General features: G+C 46.2%; 1 protein-coding gene across 1 annotated transcript in view; it reads left to right on the top strand.

Annotated features, from left to right (window-relative positions):
* CSF1R (colony stimulating factor 1 receptor) overlaps window positions 1-23149 on the top strand; it is a 182122-nt gene that overhangs the window by 116086 nt on the left and 42887 nt on the right. The window contains exons 11-14 of the mRNA XM_069199529.1: window positions 3568-3694; window positions 4024-4128; window positions 4987-5097; window positions 14431-14593. Coding sequence (XP_069055630.1) covers window positions 3568-3694; window positions 4024-4128; window positions 4987-5097; window positions 14431-14593 — 506 coding nt within the window. The remainder of the gene's footprint in view (window positions 1-3567; window positions 3695-4023; window positions 4129-4986; window positions 5098-14430; window positions 14594-23149) is intronic.

Raw genomic sequence — 23149 nt, 5'->3', positions numbered from 1 at the left:
TCAAAACCTTCACTTCCATTCAGATGACCACAGCCCTTTGAGAGCCTCTTCCTAATAATATGACCTATACAATCCCTCAGTATGGAGAGGCAACTGTTGCAATGATTTCCTCAAAGCCACTACAAGAGACACTGACTTGGGCCAGTAGGAGATCTGCTGCTGCACATTTTGCCATGGCTACATTCCACATATCCTGAATTGTCTGTGAGTAAGGCTTGGTTTCACTGCTAAGCAATCCCATCTGCAAGTGTTGCCTCATCGGCATCTGTGGGTAGAAACGATTATCACAGATCACAGTCAATCGCAAAAAAGAACAGGAAAGGGAAAGGCCTATGAATCATGACCAACAGCAAGTGGAGAAAAACTGCGGCCAACAAACAGTGAAAGCCAGCAGCTAAGGGGGAAAGTCTTACCTGTCTTCCACCAACCACAGTCCCTAGGGGGATTGCCTTTAGGTAGGCACAACTTATTCAGATGTCCCCTTGAACTGTGGGATAAAGAGCCATAGTTTATCCCATGGCACAGGAAGATGCCAGTAGCCTATGGGCGCTGGGAAGTTTCAACTAGGCAGGGAGGAGGAAACCTAGTAGTCGACTTCAATACAGTCCTGGTGGGAAAGAATGATAGAAGCAGTTAACTTTTGTTTCCGTTCTGGGATCTTTCGTGCGGCCTTAGCGTGACTCTCTGCAGAGGAACCTACAGCAAAGGACATTGTAGCGTGGGACCTTCCTTGTCTTCAGGCCACGCTCAGTAAACCTCTTCCTTGATCATGCAGAATGTGTTGAAATATTGCACAATATGATCCAAATGAAGAAGAACTCAGATCTCTCTGGCGGTAGCCACATCCGATGATGGAACGTATAGGAGGCACAGCCCCCAATCCTCAAGCACAAAGTTAGCGTTGGTTTGGGGACGTTATGAAGGAAGTGAAAGGGAGAAGGTGGGAGGGAGTCCACCCCTTGCATGCTCAGCAATGTTCTTGTCTAAAGATTTCGCAAAACTGGAGTTGACTGCCTGCCTTATACCCCATCGGCAAGAAGTGCACGGGAGAGTCAGTGCCAGCATTTTGCTGTTGCACAGTAAGTCCTTGCATGTCATTTATAGCAGGCACGCGGCTGAGCTAGTAAATCACTGCATTGGCTCATGGAAGCACACAATATGACGTTTTATACAGTGATGGGATGATGGTGATTTCAGATGGCTTTCTTCATGTTCACTGGAGTTTCATAAAGGAAGTATTCCCGAAAGATCTGCATAGATTGTGGGCTAAAATGAAGTTCCTCGTAGAGCTAATGGAGGCAGAAAGTAAAAAAGGGTTTTTAGATCCCGTCTATTTTCTGAAGTTTCAACACCTTACACATCCACTACCTCCATCAGTTGCAAATAGGAGGTTGTTGAGGGGCTAAAAATGGGACAAGAAGGCAACCCTGTGATTTCAAAGTGCACGACGTATTTTGCCTCAACTAGATAACAAAGAGAAGCATGGGTCTGTACACACACAAAGGGAGCCAGTTGATCAGTGGCCGAGTTTGGAGAGGCACGCATGATCAGCAAATCGGCCCTGCTGTTGGCTGTGTATATCAGCGTGTTTAGATGCATTACAAACAAACGTAGGCGTACTAGAAGAAAGAAGGATGTATGTAATTCCGTAAGCATATGTGTCTTTAGTTCAAAACAAATGCACCAGCAGCTAGGGAGGAGTCACCAACCAAAATCCCCAAAGTTTGACTTCACTGTTTATTTGATGTTGCAAAAATGTACTAATATTAAAAAAGGTTATAATGCAATTCCCTTTTAAAAGGAGCCCACAAAAACATCCACACAGTGTCAAGCCTCAAATGAAGTCGTAATACAGAAGTGTATTAAGAAAGATCGTCGTCTTTCCAGAGTAGTTTTTAAGGTGGTACTGATGCTCCTCATTTGTATGGCTTATTTGACTGTCAGGTGCCCCCAAGCACAGGTTAAGCTCACCGCCTTACGTTCGACTAGCTGCAATGTAAGGCACCATGGGTTTGGAGCCTTCACCTGTGAAAGGAGTTGGAAACAAGCAACGGGTAAATGGGTATAAAGATTTAGGGACATTAGTTCCCAGAGATTAGAAGCCTTGAAGTGTAAAGGATGCAACCACAAACCCTGCCACGTTCCAGAAGAAATAGGTTGACCTTTTTACGCAAGCCAAACAAGATGGAGAGTAACCAATTTTTAATTCAAGGAGCTATTTTTAAAGCCAGCATAGGCCATGCGATCTTGAAAAGTAAAACTGTAAGTTTTAGAAAAAGTACTAAAATCAACATGACCATAAGTGACCTGAGATCCATTATCTTTAGCCCACATGCTCTGCTGCAGAAAAGTAGAATTGTCTGCTTTCTGCATATTTGTTGCAACATCCCTCCCCTCCAGGAACCAGGTGACAGTGAGTATTAGTAATTCAGTTACTTCAAATATCCCTTTCTTGTCCCAGGCATTAACATGTGAGGAGTCACCAACTCCAGCCCAGCCCATTGTGTAGCACATTTTTTCAGTAGACCTCGTTAAAGAGCGTGTTACCCATATTAACCCCGGGTTGTGACTGCCTTAGCCCAAAGCCAAAGTTGCTGACAAATAAAGGATGGTGAGAGCGAAAGGCGATTACGAAGGTTGAACTGAAGCTATAAAATTATCATTGAATAATGTGAGTAATCTAGGCATTACTTCCTCATCTTCCTTCCTTGTCCATGTTCTTAACATGTGAGAACATACCAAAGCAGTCGCAGTAGCTCCGGAACAGTACATCAAAAGACATATCCCCAAAAAAACTACCTGTTACAAACATCACCCACCACTGAAGAGGAGACTGGATCCTCTCTCAATTGCAGAGAATGAACATCTCCATAGCCAGCCCACAGAGAAAGGAGAAAGCCTGTGGAGCAGCTTAAATCCATAATGGGAACTACACTCCTAACCATGACTGGAACTGGGAGAACCCAGCCAGAAAAATGAAGTAGATCAAATAACAACAGTCGGCACCCAAAGGCGAGTCCCAGAAAAAGCCAGAGATCCAGGTGAGATGTACCAAAAAACACAAAGAACTGTCACCACAAACGCTGCACTAATTTCAAAGAACTCTCATTTGTGTCATGTTCTTGCTCGTTTTCTTTTCTGAACAAATACGTATCCAAATTTCTTGTATCAAGTGATGATTATCACCATTCCCACCGTACCCTCATTATTCCTCTATAGAGACAAAGGTGGCCTGCTCCTCAGCACACACATATGCAGTTTTGTGAATGTTTCAAGAGCTATCACCGTTGGCCCTTGTGTCATCAGGACCCTCTGTATTATAACTAGGACGGTATAGGTCTTTGACGAAAATGTGGTAGCATTCCTCTTTCTTCTCTCACTATCCTCCTGACCCCATTTGTTAGTGATTACACAGATTTAAAGCATCTTTAGGGTTAGAAAAGCATAATCATCCCTACATCACCCAGATGACGAAAGGGACCTTGGCTTGACAACTGCAATGAAGTGTTTTCCGTGTTTATAAGTGCGCCTTTTTTAAACATGCAACCTCCATGTATCTCTCCCCAGAAACCCAAGTATGAAGCCCGCTGGCAGATCATAGATGCCTCAGAGGGGAACAATTATACCTTCATCGACCCAACGCAGCTCCCCTACAACGAGAAGCTAGAATTCCCCCGAAGCAAACTGACTTTTGGTGAGAAGCAAACTCTGTCCCTTAAATACAACATGGTATATGGGTTGTGGTGTGTTGATGGGTCTCAATATTTAGAAAGGCGAATCACAACACATATATGAAAAGGCTTTAGGAGATTACTGATGGGCAGGTTGTTCTGGTGCCTGAGAGGTAACTGACTTTTCGCCAACCCTACCTCCCTTTCCTCCTGTTGGGAAATTACATATTTTCATGTGGGTGGTGCTGGCTCTATTCAGCTTCCTACTAATAGAGATAAAGTATTTTCAGCTAATGTGCTGGGTGCGTGCATGCTGCTGATGGACAATGTTATCATATTCTACACACTACAGGCAAAACCCTGGGGGCTGGGGCGTTCGGAAAGGTGCTGGAAGCCACAGCCCATGGCCTTGGGAAAGAAGACACCTCTGTTAAGGTGGCTGTGAAGATGCTGAAACGTAAGTACTGGGACTGAGTATTCGATCTTGAATGATAAAGATTGTTGAGATTTACTTTGTACCATTATGGGTGAAGATGCAGTCTGAATTGTCATGAAAATTAGTTGGAATTGAGAGGTAGATTCCCAACCCAAAACACGGACGGTTAAAGACCTAGGCCCATATTTATTCCTTTTTTTGTGCTGCATTTGCGTCATTTTTTTGATGCAAAAGTGGCACAAACTTTCAAAATATAATTGTATTTTGTAAGTTCGCACCGCTTTTGCGTCATAAAATGGCGCAAATGGACCAACTGTCTCAACCAGCACCAGAGGGGAGATTCAGAAGCAGTCTACCTATCTGATCACGTCAAGTTGCACCGATGATGGGAAGATCCTGTTGTCTACTGGCCAGCTTGAAAGAAAAGGGTAGCCTAACTGCACCTAAATGGGCAAGAGGGGCTTGTGGGATTGTTTTTACCTGTTCTACCTCCCCTATGGACAGCACAATGTGACCATGTAGTCAGAATTCCCAGTGCCCATAATTCCCATGTTGAGACAGTTTCACCTATTTCCAGGTCTTTGTCTCACCCTGTAGGGGAGGTCTGAAACTGATCCCGTAATGGAGTATTGAATTAAGATTCCCCCTGTAAAGTGGTCATAGCTGCAGAGCGGCATCCTGAAGTGTTTGGCTTGGTATCTACTACCCTAATAGACTCATTCACTCCTACCCTCCAGTGGGAGCAGCCACTGCCGTTGATGTAGCTGGGTGCCCAAGTTGTACTTTGAATTTGTCAAGGTTAGTCGACTCTGGGACATTTGTAGATAGAAGTCTTCCTTCCCTGCCTTACTCTACTAATGCCTTTCTCTCTTCGACCAGCGAGCGCGCACATTGAGGAAAAGGAGGCCCTCATGTCGGAACTGAAGATTATGAGCCACCTGGGTCAACATGAGAACATTGTTAACCTGCTGGGTGCATGTACACATGGAGGTGAGAACACTATTCCACATGTCATGACGCTGCCAGGTCAGTGGTCTGAGCGGACGCTGCTCGCTGCATCTTGCTATGTCCGTCCATGTCTTCATAGGCAAGTCATTATAAGAGCCCTTTGGTCCCTACCTTGTTTGGGGTTTGTTTACCTTGCTAGGGTCCACGATTCATTACTTATGTATGAAGGCTTAGCTCACAAATAAATTTGCACATTTCAGCACATATGTGCACTCCTTCATTTGGAGCATTTTGTTTCATTTTCTTAGAATTTACAAAGAAATCTAAGAGTAGGACGAGACACTGTTTGTTACGAGTACTCATATGAATATTTATTTACGCATGCAACATTGTAGCAGGTGTATATTTGCAAATGGGTTAAGGTTATGTATAAGTGCTTTTGCATTGGTTAAATGTTTTCATACGCAGCGACAATATTTGTCCTCATGGAGGAATGCCTTTCTCTACACCCCCATGCCTTCCATACTTTGAAAACAGATCTTTTTTGTGAATAAATACCTCTGACTGTACATGGTTACAACGATTTGCAGAGATTCCCACACTTTGACATTCACTCTTTCCCCAAGTAAGCAGATACAATTACACCACAGTCATGTAATTTTACTTGTGAGCAAATCCGGTTATGATATTTTAATCAGGCTTTATATCAGTCACCAAAGGCCCGTTGACATGTACAGCATCACACCTGACTCTTTAATTTCATGTTTTTGGAACACAGATTGTTGCTTTTATAAAACAGTCATTAATTTTCTACATTTATTTTGCAGTGGCCTTATGAGAGTAAGTCTTGGCATGGTATTTGTGGAGCAATCAGGAACCTTGCAGTTTGTTCTACACATTCCAACAATTTACCTTTAATTGAATTGTCATAATACATGGTATAGTTTCTTACTACCAATCCCTCGCTTAGGTCACATACTTGTAGGGAGCGTGGCCAGGGCAGAGACCTGAGCGGATGTGTGTGGCCAGGGCAGAGACCTGAGCGGATGTGTCTCCACTGAGCTCCAAGATCTGCACCCTTAATCCCCTCAAAACAGTCACTGCATTGCCCCTTATGCTGTTTTACCCCCGTACCTGCTGGGCTTTTTCTCCCACAGTGCTGAGCCTTTTTGGAAATTTGGGGTATTTCAGGCTCAGGTCTCAATAAAAATTTTTCCACATAAGGTATCCACGCAAAATTTGTGTCCTTTTTTCCAATATCCTGGGGATTCTAAAGGCATCAAAGGTATATAGATTCCCCTGCAAGGGACTGAGGAAATGGACGAAATATAGCAAAATGTAGATTTTTTTTTAGAAAAATAGGGAAAAACTGCTCCAGACAAAAGTGTCTCTTTTTTCCCTACAAATGGCATCAACAAACGGTTTGCTATACTAAAGTCACCATTTCCCCAGCTTTCAGGAACATGCAGACCTGAATAAAATAAAAACTAATTTTGTACCACAGTTATGGCAAGAGGTAGCCCATTGTTCCTATTTTTGTGCTTTCAACCAATTTCCAGTTTGTGGTAGAAACCAGTGTGAAACCCATGGGTAATCCAGGAAAGCTATACATTTTTTTCAAAAGTAGACACATTTCTGAATTTCGCTGGAGGTCATATGTGTAGGTCCCTCAAGGTTTTCCCAGGAAAATAACTGTAGAAATAAATAAATATTGAAATTGAGTAGGAAGATTGTGACATTATTTTCTGTAACTTTTTGTCAGAATGGGTGATTTACAAAAGCAATATACCATTGCGGATATATAGGGTTTGTAGGTTTCCCATGAACCCAAGGTACCCAGAGCCAACAACTCAGCTGCACCTCACAATGGTTTTTCATTGAGTATAGACCAATGCATATAGTGAAATAGACAGAGTAATAAATGGGTATCAAGAAACCCTATGTATTTCTGAAATGGGTACAGGGGCAGTGGTTAGTTGTATGTTTGAATGTTTGCTTATCTGTACTAGTGTATGATTTAGAGGATACTTGTCAAAATGTCTGATTTCTCAAACACTGACTTATGTTTGAAAGGCACACGTGCAGCGAAATGCAATTCGTAATAACAAAATAACAAATCTATTACAAAAGATGTAAAAACAATCATCATACAAGATATTGGTGGTCATTCTGACCCTGGCGGTCTTTGACCGCCAGGGCGGAGGACCGCGGGAGCACCGCCGACAGGCCGGCGGTGCTCCAATGGGGATTCCGACCGCGGCGGTAAAGCCGCGGTCGGACCGGCACCACTGGCGGGGTCCCGCCAGTGTACTGCGGCCCCATTGAATCCTCCGCGGCGGCGCAGCTTGCTGCACCGCCGCGGGGATTCCGACCCCCCCTACCGCCATCCAGATCCCGGCGGTCGGACCGCCGAGATCCGGATGGCGGTAGGGTGGGTCGCGGGGCCCCTGGGGGCCCCTGCAGTGCCCATGCCACTGGCATGGGCATTGCAGGGGCCCCCGTAAGAGGGCCCCTACATGTATTTCACTGTCTGCTGCGCAGACAGTGAAATACGCGACGGGTGCAACTGCACCCGTCGCACAGCTTCCACTCCGCCGGCTCGATTCCGAGCCGGCTTCATCGTGGAAGCCTCTTTCCCGCTGGGCTGGCTGGCGGTCTGAAGGCGACCGCCCGCCAGCCCAGCGGGAAAGTCAGAATTACCGCCGCGGTCTTTCGACCGCGGAACGGTAACCTGACGGCGGGACTCTGGCGGGCGGCCTCCGCCGCCCGCCAAGGTCAGAATGAGGGCCATTGTGTCCTGTACTTTTTTGCAATAACATTGGTTAGGATTCAAGTTACTAATTGAGTTTGCACAATTTGAAGGCAAGTAGACATATTGGTGAATAAGCCCCACAGAACATCTGTTTGACTTATTACACTTACCCTGGTTCTTGTGGACAATCAGGGTGGTCCTTGTGTTGTATACATAAGTTCCCTAATAAAGCACTTCAAAATCTAGTCAAGCCTTTAAAAGTTTGCCAAACAGGGTACTGCGTGACAACATGGCGGATGTTATGTTCATTGTGGGGAATATAATGCACTGGTCATTTGGCAAATAGAACACCTACTACATTCTGACGGTGTATAAAAGTGTTGAGCATGCCATAAGGAAGTCCATGATTCCCTCAAGTAGAGGAAATCAAATTCTGTGGATGCTTGCCTAGCAAAGTAGTGGTCTGTGGAAAGTAGGTATTCATGTACAGCCATTGAAAGGTTTACCTAATGGCAGCTCCATCTCAGTCAATGTCCTAATACTTCACTTTTGTATGATACAACATAAAGCAAGCAAGAAAACACAGGGCTGGCTGAGATGAGCACTAGAGACAGTAAACATGACTCTCCTGTTTCCTTCCATGCTGAGATCATTCTTTACAAGGACAACATGGTTGAGCCTTTTTAGGTGTATCAAGAATGTGATCGGCTCCTGCAGCCTTGCCAAGTCCTTCAAAACATATTAAGTGGAGGCTGTTGCTTCTGTAGCAGTAAGACTTTCAATGATGGATATCTGAAAATCAAGCAAAGACATGAGTCTTCCTGACGATAAACAACATACGCATTATATGTTGCCACCTGGATCAGGTGGGTAGACAGTTTGTTGTACCAAGTGCAAGTTTTACGACTCGCATTGTATGGCTAAAGAAATTGGTCATTCTTATCTACTCCACCCAAGTACTTGTTGTAATCAAGTATACAGCTGGGCTTGTGAACTTCGGCCCCAAACGGTGACACAGGAAGTGCTCTCATGATGAATTCTAGGGTGCATGTACATATCACACCTATCTGAGAACTTGACTGCGAGCAGTTAGTTGAAACGTGCTCTGGGATTTCTGGAGCTTCTTATAAACAAACTCCTGCAGTAATCCTTTGCGACAACAACAAACTGTACAGCAGGCCACAGTGTCAGCTTTGCACAGCTCACTGAACACCTCTACTCCCATGTAGAAATTGTCCACATAAAGGTTATAACCTTTGTGAAGGAGTGGCTTGACAAGCTCCCATACAATCTTTCCTGTGATTCCTAATGTGTGGGGCAACCTACAGGGTTTAGAGTGGAGTCCTTCCCTGTATGCACTCTCAAGCTGTACACATAGCCAGTAGAACTCCCACACAGCACGTACAGCTTGATGCCATTGTGAGCTCTTTTGCTCGCAATGTACTGCCTGAAGAGCAGCCACCCATTGTACTGGATCAAGGACTCATTGATGGCTATATTCTTCCCAGGAGTACAAATCTCTGGAAACCTGACAGACAAATGCTCCACGACAGGCCGAATTTTGAGCAACCTGTCATGGTCTGAAGGGTCCGGGGGCAATGTAGCAGAATTGTCATTGAAATGCAGCATGTGCTGCAATAGCAAAAAATTATCTCTGCTCATGTACAATGTGAAGGTGGGAGTTAATAAAATTGTGTGAGTAGATCAGTAAGATTGCAAGGTTGGTTTCTGGACTAACCCCATTTTGAGCGTAAGGCCCAAAAATATCTTCAACTCCTCAAGCGAATTAGGAGTCCACTTCGGTGCCCTAGAGCAAGGCCCTAGAGTGCATCCGTGCTCCCTTGAAAATTGTTCAGCACGTAAAACCTGTTTGCTGCACAATTTTCTCAAGGAAGTCAACACTCAAAAAGAGATGGGTGTAGTCAATTTGCTAAAAATTGGCTGTATCGACTTTACATCCAGCGTCGCCAGAGAAAGGTGGAATTTTGGACTGAACTAAATTGGGAGGCTGCCAAGATATACCTCTGCTTGTGCTTTCCACCACACGTGCATTCTCTCTCGGTTGGTCAACAGTTGACAAGGATGAAAGTAGCAAGGAGACAACGTTGCCTTCAAGAAAAAAAGAGAGCCGCCCACTGTCCTCAGGGGAGGACACACTGATTTGAATTGTAGTTGTTCCACCCCTAATGCTTTCATAGCAAGCTCACTTGTTGTTTTCCATGCTATATGAGTAGCTTGTTTGAAGTTCATTGCATGTTTGCGGAGATGGTGGGGATCAACCCTCTCTCTGATCCAGCCCCCCTTATTAACAGATTTCATACAATACTCGCCTAGGGTGTTCTCTGGTTATACCTTCTGATACTGCACTTTAACAAGAGCTCAGGGACCGCGTATGCTGCTCTTCTGGTTCTCTTCTTTTGGTTCTCTCCCTTTACCCAGGCTACCCATGAGAATTGGGACACACACTCCATACTCCATATCATGCCTCACTGCAACAGTAACCTACATCAGTTTTTTTTTACAGGAGCTAGCCCTTCACCTAACGTCCCTCATGGAGCTCTAGCAATTCACTTCCAAGCCATAAAGCAATGTCATGTCACTTACAGAAATGATGCTGCTTAAAATAGTCAGTTATAATATACAGGGCCTTAACTCGCCTATGAAGCGCAAAGCCTTGCTTCAGTGATGGAAACACAAGGAGACAGACGTTGCCCTGTTTCAAGAGACCCGCTTATTACATACAGACACAAGAAAATGACACTCCTATTGGTTTCCATTACACTTCCATGCATCAAATACAAGGAAAACAAGTGGTAGTGATCCTTAACTGAAGAGGCCTTTCTTACCATTTAGAAGACACACTACGAGATCTTGAAGGCCGTTGGGTGGGGATTATGGGTAAATTGGGTACAACCCGCCTCACTATGTCTTCGCTGTATGGTCCAAATGAGGACAGAGACATATTCTTTGCTGCCATCTTCATTACTGTGGCCCACTTTGCGACGGGAGAGCTAATTCTGGGGGTTGACTACAAAATTCACCCCACCCCCATTGGCCAATCTCATCGACAGCATAATGACCCATTGCCACCATCATCTTTGCCAGAAGGAGTCACCAACTTGAATCTAGCAGATGTTTGGTGTCTCCACCACCGACTGAATGTTCATAATGTTCAAATGTACATAAGGCATAATCATGACTGGATTATTTCCTGGTCACTAAAACATTTCTACCCCAACTGAAACTAGTATTGATGTTTGTTTCCTGTCAGATCATGCCCCAACATGGCTTTTAATGACTCCCCAATCTTCCCAGAATCCGTCTTTCCGCCCATAGCTGATCAACAATGTGGGTTTGAGGGACCAAATAAAAGACACAATAGAAAATTACTTCACAGAAAATGGCACAGGTGTGCTGTGGGAGGCTGCTAAAGCTATCAGGAGGGGCAAACTGATCTTCCACACGGCTGCTTTCAAAAGCCTCCACAAACAAAATAGGGTGAACATGTGAGACCAGGGTGGCACAAGCAGAACCCACCACAAGCAGAACAGTTCCAGTGCCACATTACAGGACCTTCGTAGGATCGGGGGAGAGCTAGAACAGTTACAGATGAAAGATGCAGCTAATACGCTTCTCTACATGAAACAAACATACTACGAGAAAGACAATAAGACAGGTGGCTTACAAATTAAGACTATCACTAGGAACCACATTTTGAGCATCATAAATACACAAGGGTAAGATACATCTGACAAATCTGAGATCTTAGCTGCCTTTCATCAATATTATTTTGCCCTGTTCACCCACCAGCAGCTTGATGAAACAACCCAAGACACATACTTAACTGGCTGTGCACCTACTGCTCCTGTGACTGACTTGACAACACTCGAGATGAGGTAAGGGAGGCGATCAATGACCTTCCACTCTGGAAATCTCCAGGCCCTGATGGCTTCTCAGCCTCTTTTTACAAGGCCTACGTCTCCCTCCTCATCACACTTCTCACCAAGGTGTTCATTTGTATTCTGTCCACCCGAATGGTCACTGAACTCATGCTAGATTCTCATATTTGTATGCTCCTTAAACGGACAAAGATCTGCAGCTCTGCTAGTCCTACCACCTGATTGCATTGTTTAATTGTGATCTGAAATTGTTCACATTCATATTAAACTGGAGACTTCTCATTTGTTGGCCGACACTCAGCTCTCCCCAGCAATCAGGCTTTATTAAAAATAGACAAGCACCAGACAATACCTGACTCAAAGTTGCTGTAATGGAGGTAGCTGACGCAGAGAAAGCCTTTGTCCGAGTTGATTGGGATTGGCCCTACTTCAGCAAACTACTGATTAAGGCTGATTGGGCCCTAAAATGCGATACTTCATTCAGGTGAATTCCAAACGTTCTTCAGCAAAGATTAAGATTAACAATGACTACCCTTCACCCAAACTGATAACAAGAGGCATGCAGCAAGGGTGCCCCTTATCTCCTCTGGTCTTTTCTCTCTCAATGGAACCCCTCATGGCGAAGATACTAAGTAACACAAATCTTAGCACTGTAAGGGTGGTGCTATTTTCCAATGACATACTTTGTTTTATTACCACTCTTGACTGCTCACTCCCGGCTCTACTAGCAGAACTAGACCGCTTTGCTGCAGTCTCAGGCTTTAAAATAAATTAGCCTAAATTCAAACAGCAGATGAGAGACAAAATACAAGCAGCAGGGTTTTTTGGGGCAGGATCTTGCATCAGATATCTTGGGATCTACCTTTTGACACAAACTCAATCACTGTAGAATTGCAATATTCCTCCCCTCCTGCGAACCTTATTCAAAGACCTTTATCACTGGGGTAAATTGGAAATTTCCTGGCTGGGATATTGAAATAGCTTGAAAATTAACTTCATGCCTAGTTTACTGGATGCACTACAAACATTGCCCCGGACTGTCCCCAAACAAACTCTGCTACATATCTTCCAGAATGTATAAGACTTTGTTTGGTGTGGTAAGTCAGCCAGAGTAGCACCCTCAACGTTTTTCTGCTTGGAACTGGGGAATTGTGATTTCCTGATAGGTGTGCCTATTCTCAAGCAGCCCAGAGAAACCAGCTTTAGACTGGAAAAACAATCCAGAGATCAAACCATGGGTTGCAGTAGAACAAGCATTCTCCAACATTCCCCTCAAATACATTGTACGGCTCCCAAACAATCGAACCCAAATTAAACAAGTCCTTCTCCAGATTGCGGCAACGTTACTTTACCACTGGAAATCCTTGATACGCGGAAGGCCTTTCCCAAATACCTCTGTCCGCTAACACTTTTAATCCACAAACCGGGTTACCCCACTCGGCTCAAAAATGTCTTTGAAGGTGAAGATCTTTTACCTCAGGGAAACCCTGATAAACAATTGGGCCCTAACTAGATCAGATGACTATCATCTCTCGCAACTGATCTATTGGGTAGCAGGAATACTACACTGACAATGGATCAGTAGAGATGATACTCACCTGGAGTCCCTCTTCAGCACCAGTGTGCGTAGGGAGGGTACCTCTTGGCTATGTAACTAAATTACAGAGCTTGGACCGCACTGTAAACTCACACACATCGCACAAGGGGAGAAGGATCTGGACCTGGACATCTCTGATGACAACTGGAGGGTAATATGGAGGAGAGCAGCAGGGTCTTCTATGTGCATACAGCACAGGACAAACCTCCTATAAACTGCTAGATGGTACCTCACTCCTACATGGTTACATGCTGTGTTTAGTATTCCAGACAAACGCTGGAAGGGTTATTGGGAACAAGGCATGCTACATCATACCTGGTGGTTATGTCCACACATCCAAACCTTCTGGCAGTATACCCTGTCTCTGATAAGGCAGATAACGCATGTCACTCTCCTACACTGTCCCCTGACTGTCCTCCTTGGCTCTAGAAACTTCCCTAACTTGAAAACTGACATCTCATTTCCTGCTGGCCTCTCGGGTTAGCATAGCTCAATTATGGAAGCTCACTGTAACACATTCCATGTGGTGGGGGTGGGTTTGGTCAATCTATGCTATAGAACACCTGTCGGCATTGGTCCATGACTGCATGTACAAATTTGAAAAGATCTGGCACCCCATCGTCATCCATTTGATGATCAAATGGGGAGTGGGCAGAATTTCATTGGTGGTGACACTGATATATGCAGCTCCAGTATTTACCCACTCTCCCACTCCGAAGATAACGACACTTCAACACTCTAGAGGGCCTGAGGTGCAGAGAGGTCCGGGATTACTGTTTCGCACTATAACTTCACAACCAGTTGTGGAGGACTTGAACATGACAGGTCACTCTCCATTGAGCAAATGTTGTAATTCTATCACCTGATGCTTCCTCTCTTTCCTTAATGAAGCCATTCCTTACATTTTGGTGTGCTCCTAACTTGGCTGCTCGTTTATATTCTTTACTTTTTTCCTTTTTTTTCTTTTTTCCATTTTAAACTCTATAGTAAACTTCCCCTTCCTTAAAACTTGTTATACTGAAGTGTTCTATGATTTTATGTATATGGATAGAAAAATACAAATAAAGTGGTTAAAAAAACATATCCTTCCTGGTGATCCTAATCATGCCCCCCACCTTCCCTCTCAGGCCCAATCTTGGTGATTACAGAATACTGCGAACATGGAGACCTGCTGAACTTCCTTCGGAAAAAGGGGGATTCTTTCATCATCAAAGACCCCATCACAGAAACTCTCCTAGAAGGGACAGTTGCTTACAAGAATATCTGTGTGGACAAGAAGTACACACGAAGGTAACCATTTGTTTACCTGTAATATGACTAACAAAATACTCTAAACACTATCTGCCACCCACCGTTTTCTCAGTGTCTCACTGCTTTCTAGTTTTCAGCACTACTACACCTCTACACGTTTTCCCTCTTCATGTATATATGTGTATTCACATTTGTGTACATCACTCAGAATCTTCATCAGAGTACCTTTAACCCCTTCCCCGCCACGGACGTAATGGTTACGTCCATGGCAGCGCCCGTGTGGCGCCATGGACGTAACCATTACGTCCTGAATGCTGCCCTCGGGAGAAGCGCTAGCGCTCCTCCCGAGGGCCGCCCCCCCACCCCCCTAGGTCAGGGCTGACAGGGGGAATCCCTTCCCCTTCAACCCCTGACCCCCCCCCCCCCACCCCCCCTGTGACGTCAGCGCGCGAGCGCGCGCTGACAATCACACAACCTCTCCCAGCGCGATCGAAAGAGAAATGCTCAGCATTTCTCTTTCGATCACGTGGGGGAGGCCCGGAGGGGCTTCAAAGGGAAGGAAATGTATTTCCTTCCCTTTGAAGTCTCTCCGAGGGTTTCAAAAGCCGGATTGCTTGCAATCCGGCTTTTGAAACCCCACTAGACACCAGGGATTTTTTTTTTTTCTATGAAATTGACAGAAGGGAGCGACCCCTTGGGCAAGGGTCGCTCCCAGGGGGTCATTTTTTGTAAGGCCTTTTCTGCCCCCCCTGGGGGCAGATCGGCCTATTATTAGGCCGATCTGCCCCCAGTGGGGGCAGAAACCTCTAGACACCAGGGATATTTTTTTTGGTTTGTTTTTTTATTTGTTTTCTTTTGTTTTTTAGGTGTGGGATGCGACCCCTTAGGCAAGGGTCGCTCCCATAGGGGGAAATTATATTTAGGCCATTTCTGCCCCCTTTGGGGGCAGATTGGCTTATTTTTATGAGGCCAATCTGCCCCCAAGGGGGGCAGAAACCACTAGACACCAGGGAGTTTTTTTTGTTTGTTTGTTTTTCACGTAAGGGGAGCGACCCCTTAGGCAAGGGTCGTTCCCTTGGGGGGCAAATTTATTTTAGGCCATTTCTGCCCCCTATGGGGGCAGATCAGCCTATTTTTATTAGGCCGATCTGCCCCCACGGGGGGCAGAAACCACTGGGCACCAGGGATTTTTGTTGTTGTTGTGTTTTACAGATGGGGAGCGTCCCCTTAGGCAAGGGTCGCTCCCCTGGAGGGGCAAATTGTATTTAGGCCATTTCTGCCCGCTTTGGGGGCAGATCGGCCGATTTTAGGTCAATCTGCCCCCAAGGGGGGCAGAAACCACTAGGCACCAGGGATCTTTTTTTTGCGCCGTCACGCAAGGGGAGCGACCTTGTATTAGTATTAGGCCGATCTGCCCACAGGGGGGGCAGAAACCTCTAGGCGCCTGGGCAAATAGTTTTTTTGTGTTTTTTTTTTTTTGTTTGTTTGTTTTTTTAGAGATGGGGAGCGACGCATTAGGCAAGGGCCGCTCCCCTGGGGGGCAAATTGTATTTAGACCATTTCTGCCCCCTTTGGGGGCAGATTGGCCGATTGTAGGTCAATCTGCCCCCAATGGGGGCAGAAACCACTAGGCACCAGGGATCTTTTTTTTGCGCCGTCACGCAAGGGGAGCGACCTTGCAGGCAAGGGTCGCTCCCCGGGGGGGTGGGGGGCAAATTTATTTTAGGCCATTTCTGCCCCCCTGGGGGCAGATCGGCCTATTGGTATTAGGCCGATCTGCCCCCGGGGGGGGCAGAAACCTTTAGGCGCCAGGGCAAATTTTTTTTTGTGGGGTTTTTTTTTTTGTTTGTTTGTTTTTTTAGAGATGGGGAGCGACGCATTAGGCAAGGGTCGCTCCCCTGGTGGGCAAATTGTATTTAGACCATTTCTGCCCCCCTTGGGGGCAGATTGGCCGATTGTAGGTCAATCTGCCCCCAAGGGGGGCAGAAACCACTAGGCACCAGGGATCTTTTTTTTGCGCAGTCACGCAAGGGGAGCGACCTTGCAGGCAAGGGTCGCTCCCCGGGGGGGGTTAGGGGGGCAAATTTATTTTAGGCCATTTCTGCCCCCCTGGGGGCAGATCGGCCTATTGGTATTAGGCCGATCTGCCCCCGGGGGGGGGCAGAAACCTTTAGGCGTCAGGGCAATTTTTTTTTTGTGGGTTTTTTTTTTTTGTTTGTTTGTTTTTTTAGAGATGGGGAGCGACGCATTAGGCAAGGGTCGCTCCCCTGGGGGGCAAATTGTATTTAGACCATTTCTGCCCCCTTTGGGGGCAGATTGGCCGATTGTAGGTCAATCTGCCCCCAATGGGGGCAGAAACCACTAGGCACCAGGGATCGTTTTTTAGCGCCGTCACGCAAGGGGAGCGACCTTGCAGGCAAGGGTCGCTCCCCGGGGGGGGTGGGGGGGCAAATTTATTTTAGGCCATTTCTGCCCCCCTGTATTAGGCCGATCTGCCCCCGGGGGGGGCAGAAACCTTTAGGCGCCAGGGCAAATTTTTTTTTGTGGGGGTTTTTTTTTTGTTTGTTTGTTTTTTTAGAGATGGGGAGCGACGCATTAGGCAAGGGTCGCTCCCCTGGTGGGCAAATTGTATTTAGACCATTTCTGCCCCCCTTGGGGGCAGATTGGCCGATTGTAGGTCAATCTGCCCCCAAGGGGGGCAGAAACCACTAGGCACCAGGGATCTTTTTTTTGCGCAGTCACGCAAGGGGAGCGACCTTGCAGGCAAGGGTCGCTCCCCGGGGGGGTGGAGGGGCAAATTTATTTTAGGCCATTTCTGCCCCCCTGGGGGCAGATCGGCCTATTGGTATTAGGCCGATCTGCCCCCGGGGGGGGGGCAGAAACCTTTAGGCGTCAGGGCAATTTTTTTTTTGTGGGTTTTTTTTTTTTGTTTGTTTGTTTTTTTAGAGATGGGGAGCGACGCATTAGGCAAGGGTCGCTCCCCTGGGGGGCAAATTGTATTTAGACCATTTCTGCCCCCCTTGGGGGCAGATTGGCCGATTGTAGGTCAATCTGCCCCCAAGGGGGGCAGAAACCACTAGGCACCAGGGATCTTTTTTTTGCGCCGTCACGCAAGGGGAGCGACCTTGCAGGCAAGGGTCGCTCCCCGGGAGGGTTGGGGGGGCAAATTTATTTTAGGCCATTTCTGCCCCCCCTGGGGGCAGATCGGCCTATTGGTATTAGGCCGATCTGCCCCCGGGGGGGCAGAAACCTCTAGGCACCAGGGCAAATTGTTTTTTTTTGTGTTTTTTTTTTGTTTGTTTGTTTGTTTTTGTAGAGATGGGGAGCGACCCATTAGGCAAGGGTCGCTCCCCTGGGGGGCAAATTGTATTTAGACCATTTCTGCCCCCCTTGGGGGCAGATTGGCCGATTGTAGGTCAATCTGCCCCAAGGGGGGCAGAAACCACTAGGCACCGGGGATTTTTTTTTTGGCACCAATGTCACGCAAGGGGGGGGGGGGCGACCCCATAGGCAAGGGTCGCTCCCGGGGGGGCAGGGGGGTGGGAGGTGGGGGACAAATTTATTTTAGGCCATTTCTGCCCCCCCTGGGCCCGGCTGAGCTAGAGGCCAAAATCCACAGGTAGGCACTGTTTTCTATGAAAAAATGTGATGTGTCCACGTTGTGTTTAGGGCCATTTCCTGTCGCGGGCGCTAGGCCTACCCACACCAGTGAGGTATCATTTTTATCGGGAGACTTGGGGGAACGCTAGGTGGAAGGAAATTTGTGGCTCCTCTCAGATTCCAGAACTTTCTGTCACTGAAATGTGAGGAAAACATGTTTTTTTAGCCAAATTTTGAGGTTTGCAAAGGATTCTGGGTAACAGAACCTGGTCAGAGCCCCACAATTCACCCCATCTTGGATTCCCCTGGGTTTCTAGTTTTCATAAATGCGCTGGTTTGCTAGGTTTCCCCAGGTGCCGGCTGAGCTAGAGGCCAAAATCCACAGGTAGGCCCTGTTTTCTATGAAAAAATTTGATGTGTCCAGGTTGTGTTTTGGGCCATTTCCTGTCGCGGGCGCTAGGCCTACCCACACAAGTGAGGTATCATTTTTATCGGGAGACTTGGGGGAACGCTGGGTGGAAGGAAATTTGTGGCTCCTCTTAGATTCCAGAACTTTCTGTCACCGAAATGTGAGGAACATGTGTTTTTTTAGCCAAATTTTGAGGTTTGCAAAGGATTCTGGGTAACAGAACCTGGTCCGAGCCCCGCAAGTCACCCCTCCTTGGATTCCCCTAGGTCTCTAGTTTTCAGAAATGCACAGGTTTGGTAGGTTTCCCTAGGTGCCGGCTGAGCTAGAGGCCAAACTCTACAGGTAGGCACTTCGCAAAAAACACCTCTGTTTTTTTCCAAAATTTAGGATGTGTCCACGTTGCGCTTTGGGGTGTTTCCTGTCGCCGGCACTAGGCCTACCCACACAAGTGAGGTATCATTTTTATCGGGAGACTTGGGGGAACGCTGGGTGGAAGGAAATTTGTAGCTCCTCTCAGATTCCAGAACTTTCTGACAGAGAAATGTGAGGAACATGTGTTTTTTTAGCCAAATTTTGAGGTTTGCAAAGGATTCTGGGTAACAGAACCTGGTCCGAGCCCCGCAAGTCACCCCTCCTTGGATTCCCCTAGGTCTCTAGTTTTCAGAAATGCACAGGTTTGGTAGGTTTCCCTAGGTGCCGGCTGAGCTAGAGGCCAAAATCTACAGGTAGGCACTTCGCAAAAAACACCTCTGTTTTTTTCCAAAATTTAGGATGTGTCCACGTTGCGCTTTGGGGTGTTTCCTGTCGCCGGCGCTAGGCCTACCCACGCAAGTGAGGTATCATTTTTATCGGGAGACTTGGGGGAACGCTGGGTGGAAGGAAATTTGTAGCTCCTCTCAAATTCCAGAACTTTCTGCCACAGAAATGTGAGGAACATGTGTTTTTTTAGCCACATTTTGAGGTTTGCAAAGAATTCTGGGTAACAGAACCTGGTCCGAGCCCCGCAAGTCACCCCTCCTTGGATTCCCCTAGGTCTCTAGTTTTCAGAAATGCACAGGTTTGGTAGGTTTCCCTAGGTGCCGGCTGAGCTAGAGGCCAAAATCTACAGGTAGGCACTTCGCAAAAAACACCTCTGTTTTTTTCCAAAATTTAGGATGTGTCCACGTTGCGCTTTGGGGTGTTTCCTGTCGCCGGCGCTAGGCCTACCCACGCAAGTGAGGTATCATTTTTATCGGGAGACTTGGGGGAACGCTGGGTGGAAGGAAATTTGTAGCTCCTCTCAGATTCCAGAACTTTCTGCCACAGAAATGTGAGGAACATGTGTTTTTTTAGCCAAATTTTGAGGTTTGCAAAGGATTCTGGGTAACAGAACCTGGTCCGAGCCCCGCAAGTCACCCCTCCTTGGATTCCCATAGGTCTCTAGTTTTCAGAAATGCACAGGTTTGGTAGGTTTCCCTAGGTGCCGGCTGAGCTAGAGGCCAAAATCTACAGGTAGGCACTTCGCAAAAAACACCTCTGTTTTTTTCCAAAATTTAGGATGTGTCCACGTTGCGCTTTGGGGTGTTTCCTGTCGCCGGCACTAGGCCTACCCACACAAGTGAGGTATCATTTTTATCGGGAGACTTGGGGCAACGCTGGGTGGAAGGAAATTTGTGGCTCCTCTCAGATTCCAGAACTTTCAGACACAGAAATGTGAGGAACATGTGTTTTTTTAGCCAAATTTTGAGGTTTGCAAAGGATTCTGTGTAACAGAACCTGGTCCGAGCCCCGCAAGTCACCCCTCCTTGGATTCCCCTAGGTCTCTAGTTTTCAGAAATGCACAGGTTTGGTAGGTTTCCCTAGGTGCCGGCTGAGCTAGAGGCCAAAATCTACAGGTAGGCACTTCGCAAAAATCACCTCTGTTGTCTTCCAAAAATTTGGATGTGTCCACGTTGCGCTTTGGGGCGTTTCCTGTTGCGGGCGCTAGGCCTACCCACACAAGTGAGGTATCATTTTTATCGGGAGACTTGGGGGAACGCTGGGTGAAAGGAAATTTGTGGCTCCTCTCAGATTCCAGATCTTTCTGCCACAGAAATGTGAGGAACATGTGTTTTTTTTAGCCAAATTTTGAGGTTTGCAAAGGATTCTGGGTAACAGAACCTGGTCCGAGCCCCGCAAGTCACCCCTCCTTGGATTCCCCTAGGTCTCTAGTTTTCAGAAATGCATAGGTTTGGTAGGTTTCCCTAGGTGCCGGCTGAGCTAGAGGCCAAAATCTACAGGTAGGCACTTCGCAAAAAACACCTCTGTTGTCTTCCAAAAATTTGGATGTGTCCACGTTGCGCTTTGGGGCGTTTCCTGTCGCGGGCGCTAGGCCTACCCAAACAAGTGAGGTATCATTTTTATTGCCCCTTGTCTTTCTCTACATTTTTTCCTTCCAAATATAGGAGAGTGTGTAAAAAAGACATCTATTTGAGAAAAGCCCTGTAATTCACATGCCAGTATGGTCACCCCGGAATTCAGAGATGTGCAAATAACCACTGCTCCTCAACACCTTATCTTGTGCCCTTTTCGGAAATACAAAGGTTTTCTTGATAGCAATTTTTTACTCTTTATATTTCAGCAAATGAATTGCTGTATACCCGTTATGGAATGAAAACGCACGTCAGGGTGCAGCTCATTTATTGGCTCTGGGTTCCTCGGGTTCTTGATGAACCTACAAGCCCTATATATCCCCGCAACCAGAGGAGTCCAGCAGACGTAACAGTATATTGCTTTCGATAATCTGACATTGCAGGGAAAAGTTACAGAGTAAAACGTAGAGAAACATTTATGTTTTTTTCACCTAAATTTCAATATTTTTCTTTTTCAGTTGTTATTTTCTGTAGGAAACCCTTGTAGGATCTACACAAATGACCCCTTGCTGAATTCAGAATTTTGTCTAGGTTTCAGAAATGTTTAGGTTTCTGGGATCCAGCATTGGTTTCATGCCCATTTCTGTCACTGACTGGAAGGAGGCTGAAAGCACAAAAAATTGCAAAAATGGGGTATGTCCCAGAAAAATGCCAAAATTGTGTTGAAAAATTGGGTTTTCTGATTCAAGTCTGCCTGTTCCTGAAAGCTGAGAAGCTGCTGAGTTTAGCACCACAAACCCTTTGTTGATGCCATTTTCAGGGGAAAAACCACAAGCCTTCTTCTGCAGCCACTTTTTCAATTTTTTTTGAAAAAAACAAAATTTTCCCTGTATTTTGGCCAATTTCTTGGCCTCTTTCAGGGGAACCCACAAAGTCTGGGTACCTCCAGAATCCCTAGGATGTTGGAAAAAAAGGACGCAAATTTGGCTTGGTTAGCTTATGTGGACAAAAAGGTATGCGGGCCTAAGCGCGAACTGCCCCAAATAGGCAAAAAAAGGCCTGGCACAGGAGGGGGAAAAGGCCTGGCAGCGAAGTGGTTAAGAGGAGGCAGAAAGATGAGATTGACTGAGGAGACAAAACATATTCACATGGATGCTGCTTTGTCTTTTAGGTGGTGCAGGTCTGGATGAAGGGCCTGCTATCAGCAGGTGGGTACGTGACAGGCAGGCAGGACAGGCAGGGCACTGGTGTTTGAAGCGAGGGACCCCTTGTTTTTAGGTCGAGCCTAGGCAGCGCATGCACTGTCTTTGCGAGACATGCTGTATTCAGTACAGGGGCTTAGACATTGCCTATAGGCTTGTTATCTTGCTTTCTATTTGTTTATGGCATGCATTTGGCATGCCTCCTTTAGTGTTCATTCCTCCTTGAGCACAGCGACCAAGTACAATATTACTCCACTGTTTAGTAATATAGCATGAGTTTGTGGAACTTCTTTTTTTGTTGTTGTTGTAGAAGGGATTAATATGATCGATTGTGTGTCTTCCCTTGTGTTTTATTTTCAGTTTGTGTTTTTTTAAATTTGTTTATGTTGTGTGTGTGCTTAAATGTATTTGTAAAAGCACACAATTGCTTGTGTGTCTTAGCAGGTTGTTTATGTCACGTTTGCGCCAAAAGCTTGCTTCTAACACTGAGCGCCTTTTTTTTTTTTATTAGCCTGTCCCGCATTTAATTTGCTCTGTACACTATTGGCTACCAAGAGAAATGGCGGGGGCAACAAGGCACAGTGGCGGTGTGGTTTCACTGTGCTATTGTGTCTCATGCTGTTTTTTGTTTCATTTCACAGAAAAGAACCCCCCCCCCAAAAAAAAACAGAGAGTGCTGTGTCAGCTCTCCCTGAGCCCTGGTCTCTCTCCGCATCTGCTGCTACTAGTCAATTGTGTTAGATCCGAAGATTGGGTCTGGATATGCCCCTGTGATTAGCATGTGAAAGAGTGAATTTTTCTTACACTGTTGATTCTAATATTTGATAAAGCTACTGCTGTGGTTGCTTTTTCCTGTGGGGGTACAGCAGTTACTATGCTCCACCCACACTACGTTCAGCTGCCGTTGCCTTCTTTATAGCTGCAACACCCGTGACTAGAAATAAAACGCCTTGGCAGGAAACTCATTAGCTGAGATGGGGATCCTTTGTTGTCTCCAGATTCCCATAACACCCCAGACAGTATCGTAGGTGCACTGAGTCAACCATCTAAAAGC

Source organism: Pleurodeles waltl, chromosome 7 (assembly GCF_031143425.1).
Source record: "Pleurodeles waltl isolate 20211129_DDA chromosome 7, aPleWal1.hap1.20221129, whole genome shotgun sequence".
Lineage (NCBI taxonomy): Eukaryota > Metazoa > Chordata > Amphibia > Caudata > Salamandridae > Pleurodeles > Pleurodeles waltl.
Note: the sequence above shows the minus strand (reverse complement) of the source record. Positions and strands in the feature narration are given on the sequence as shown.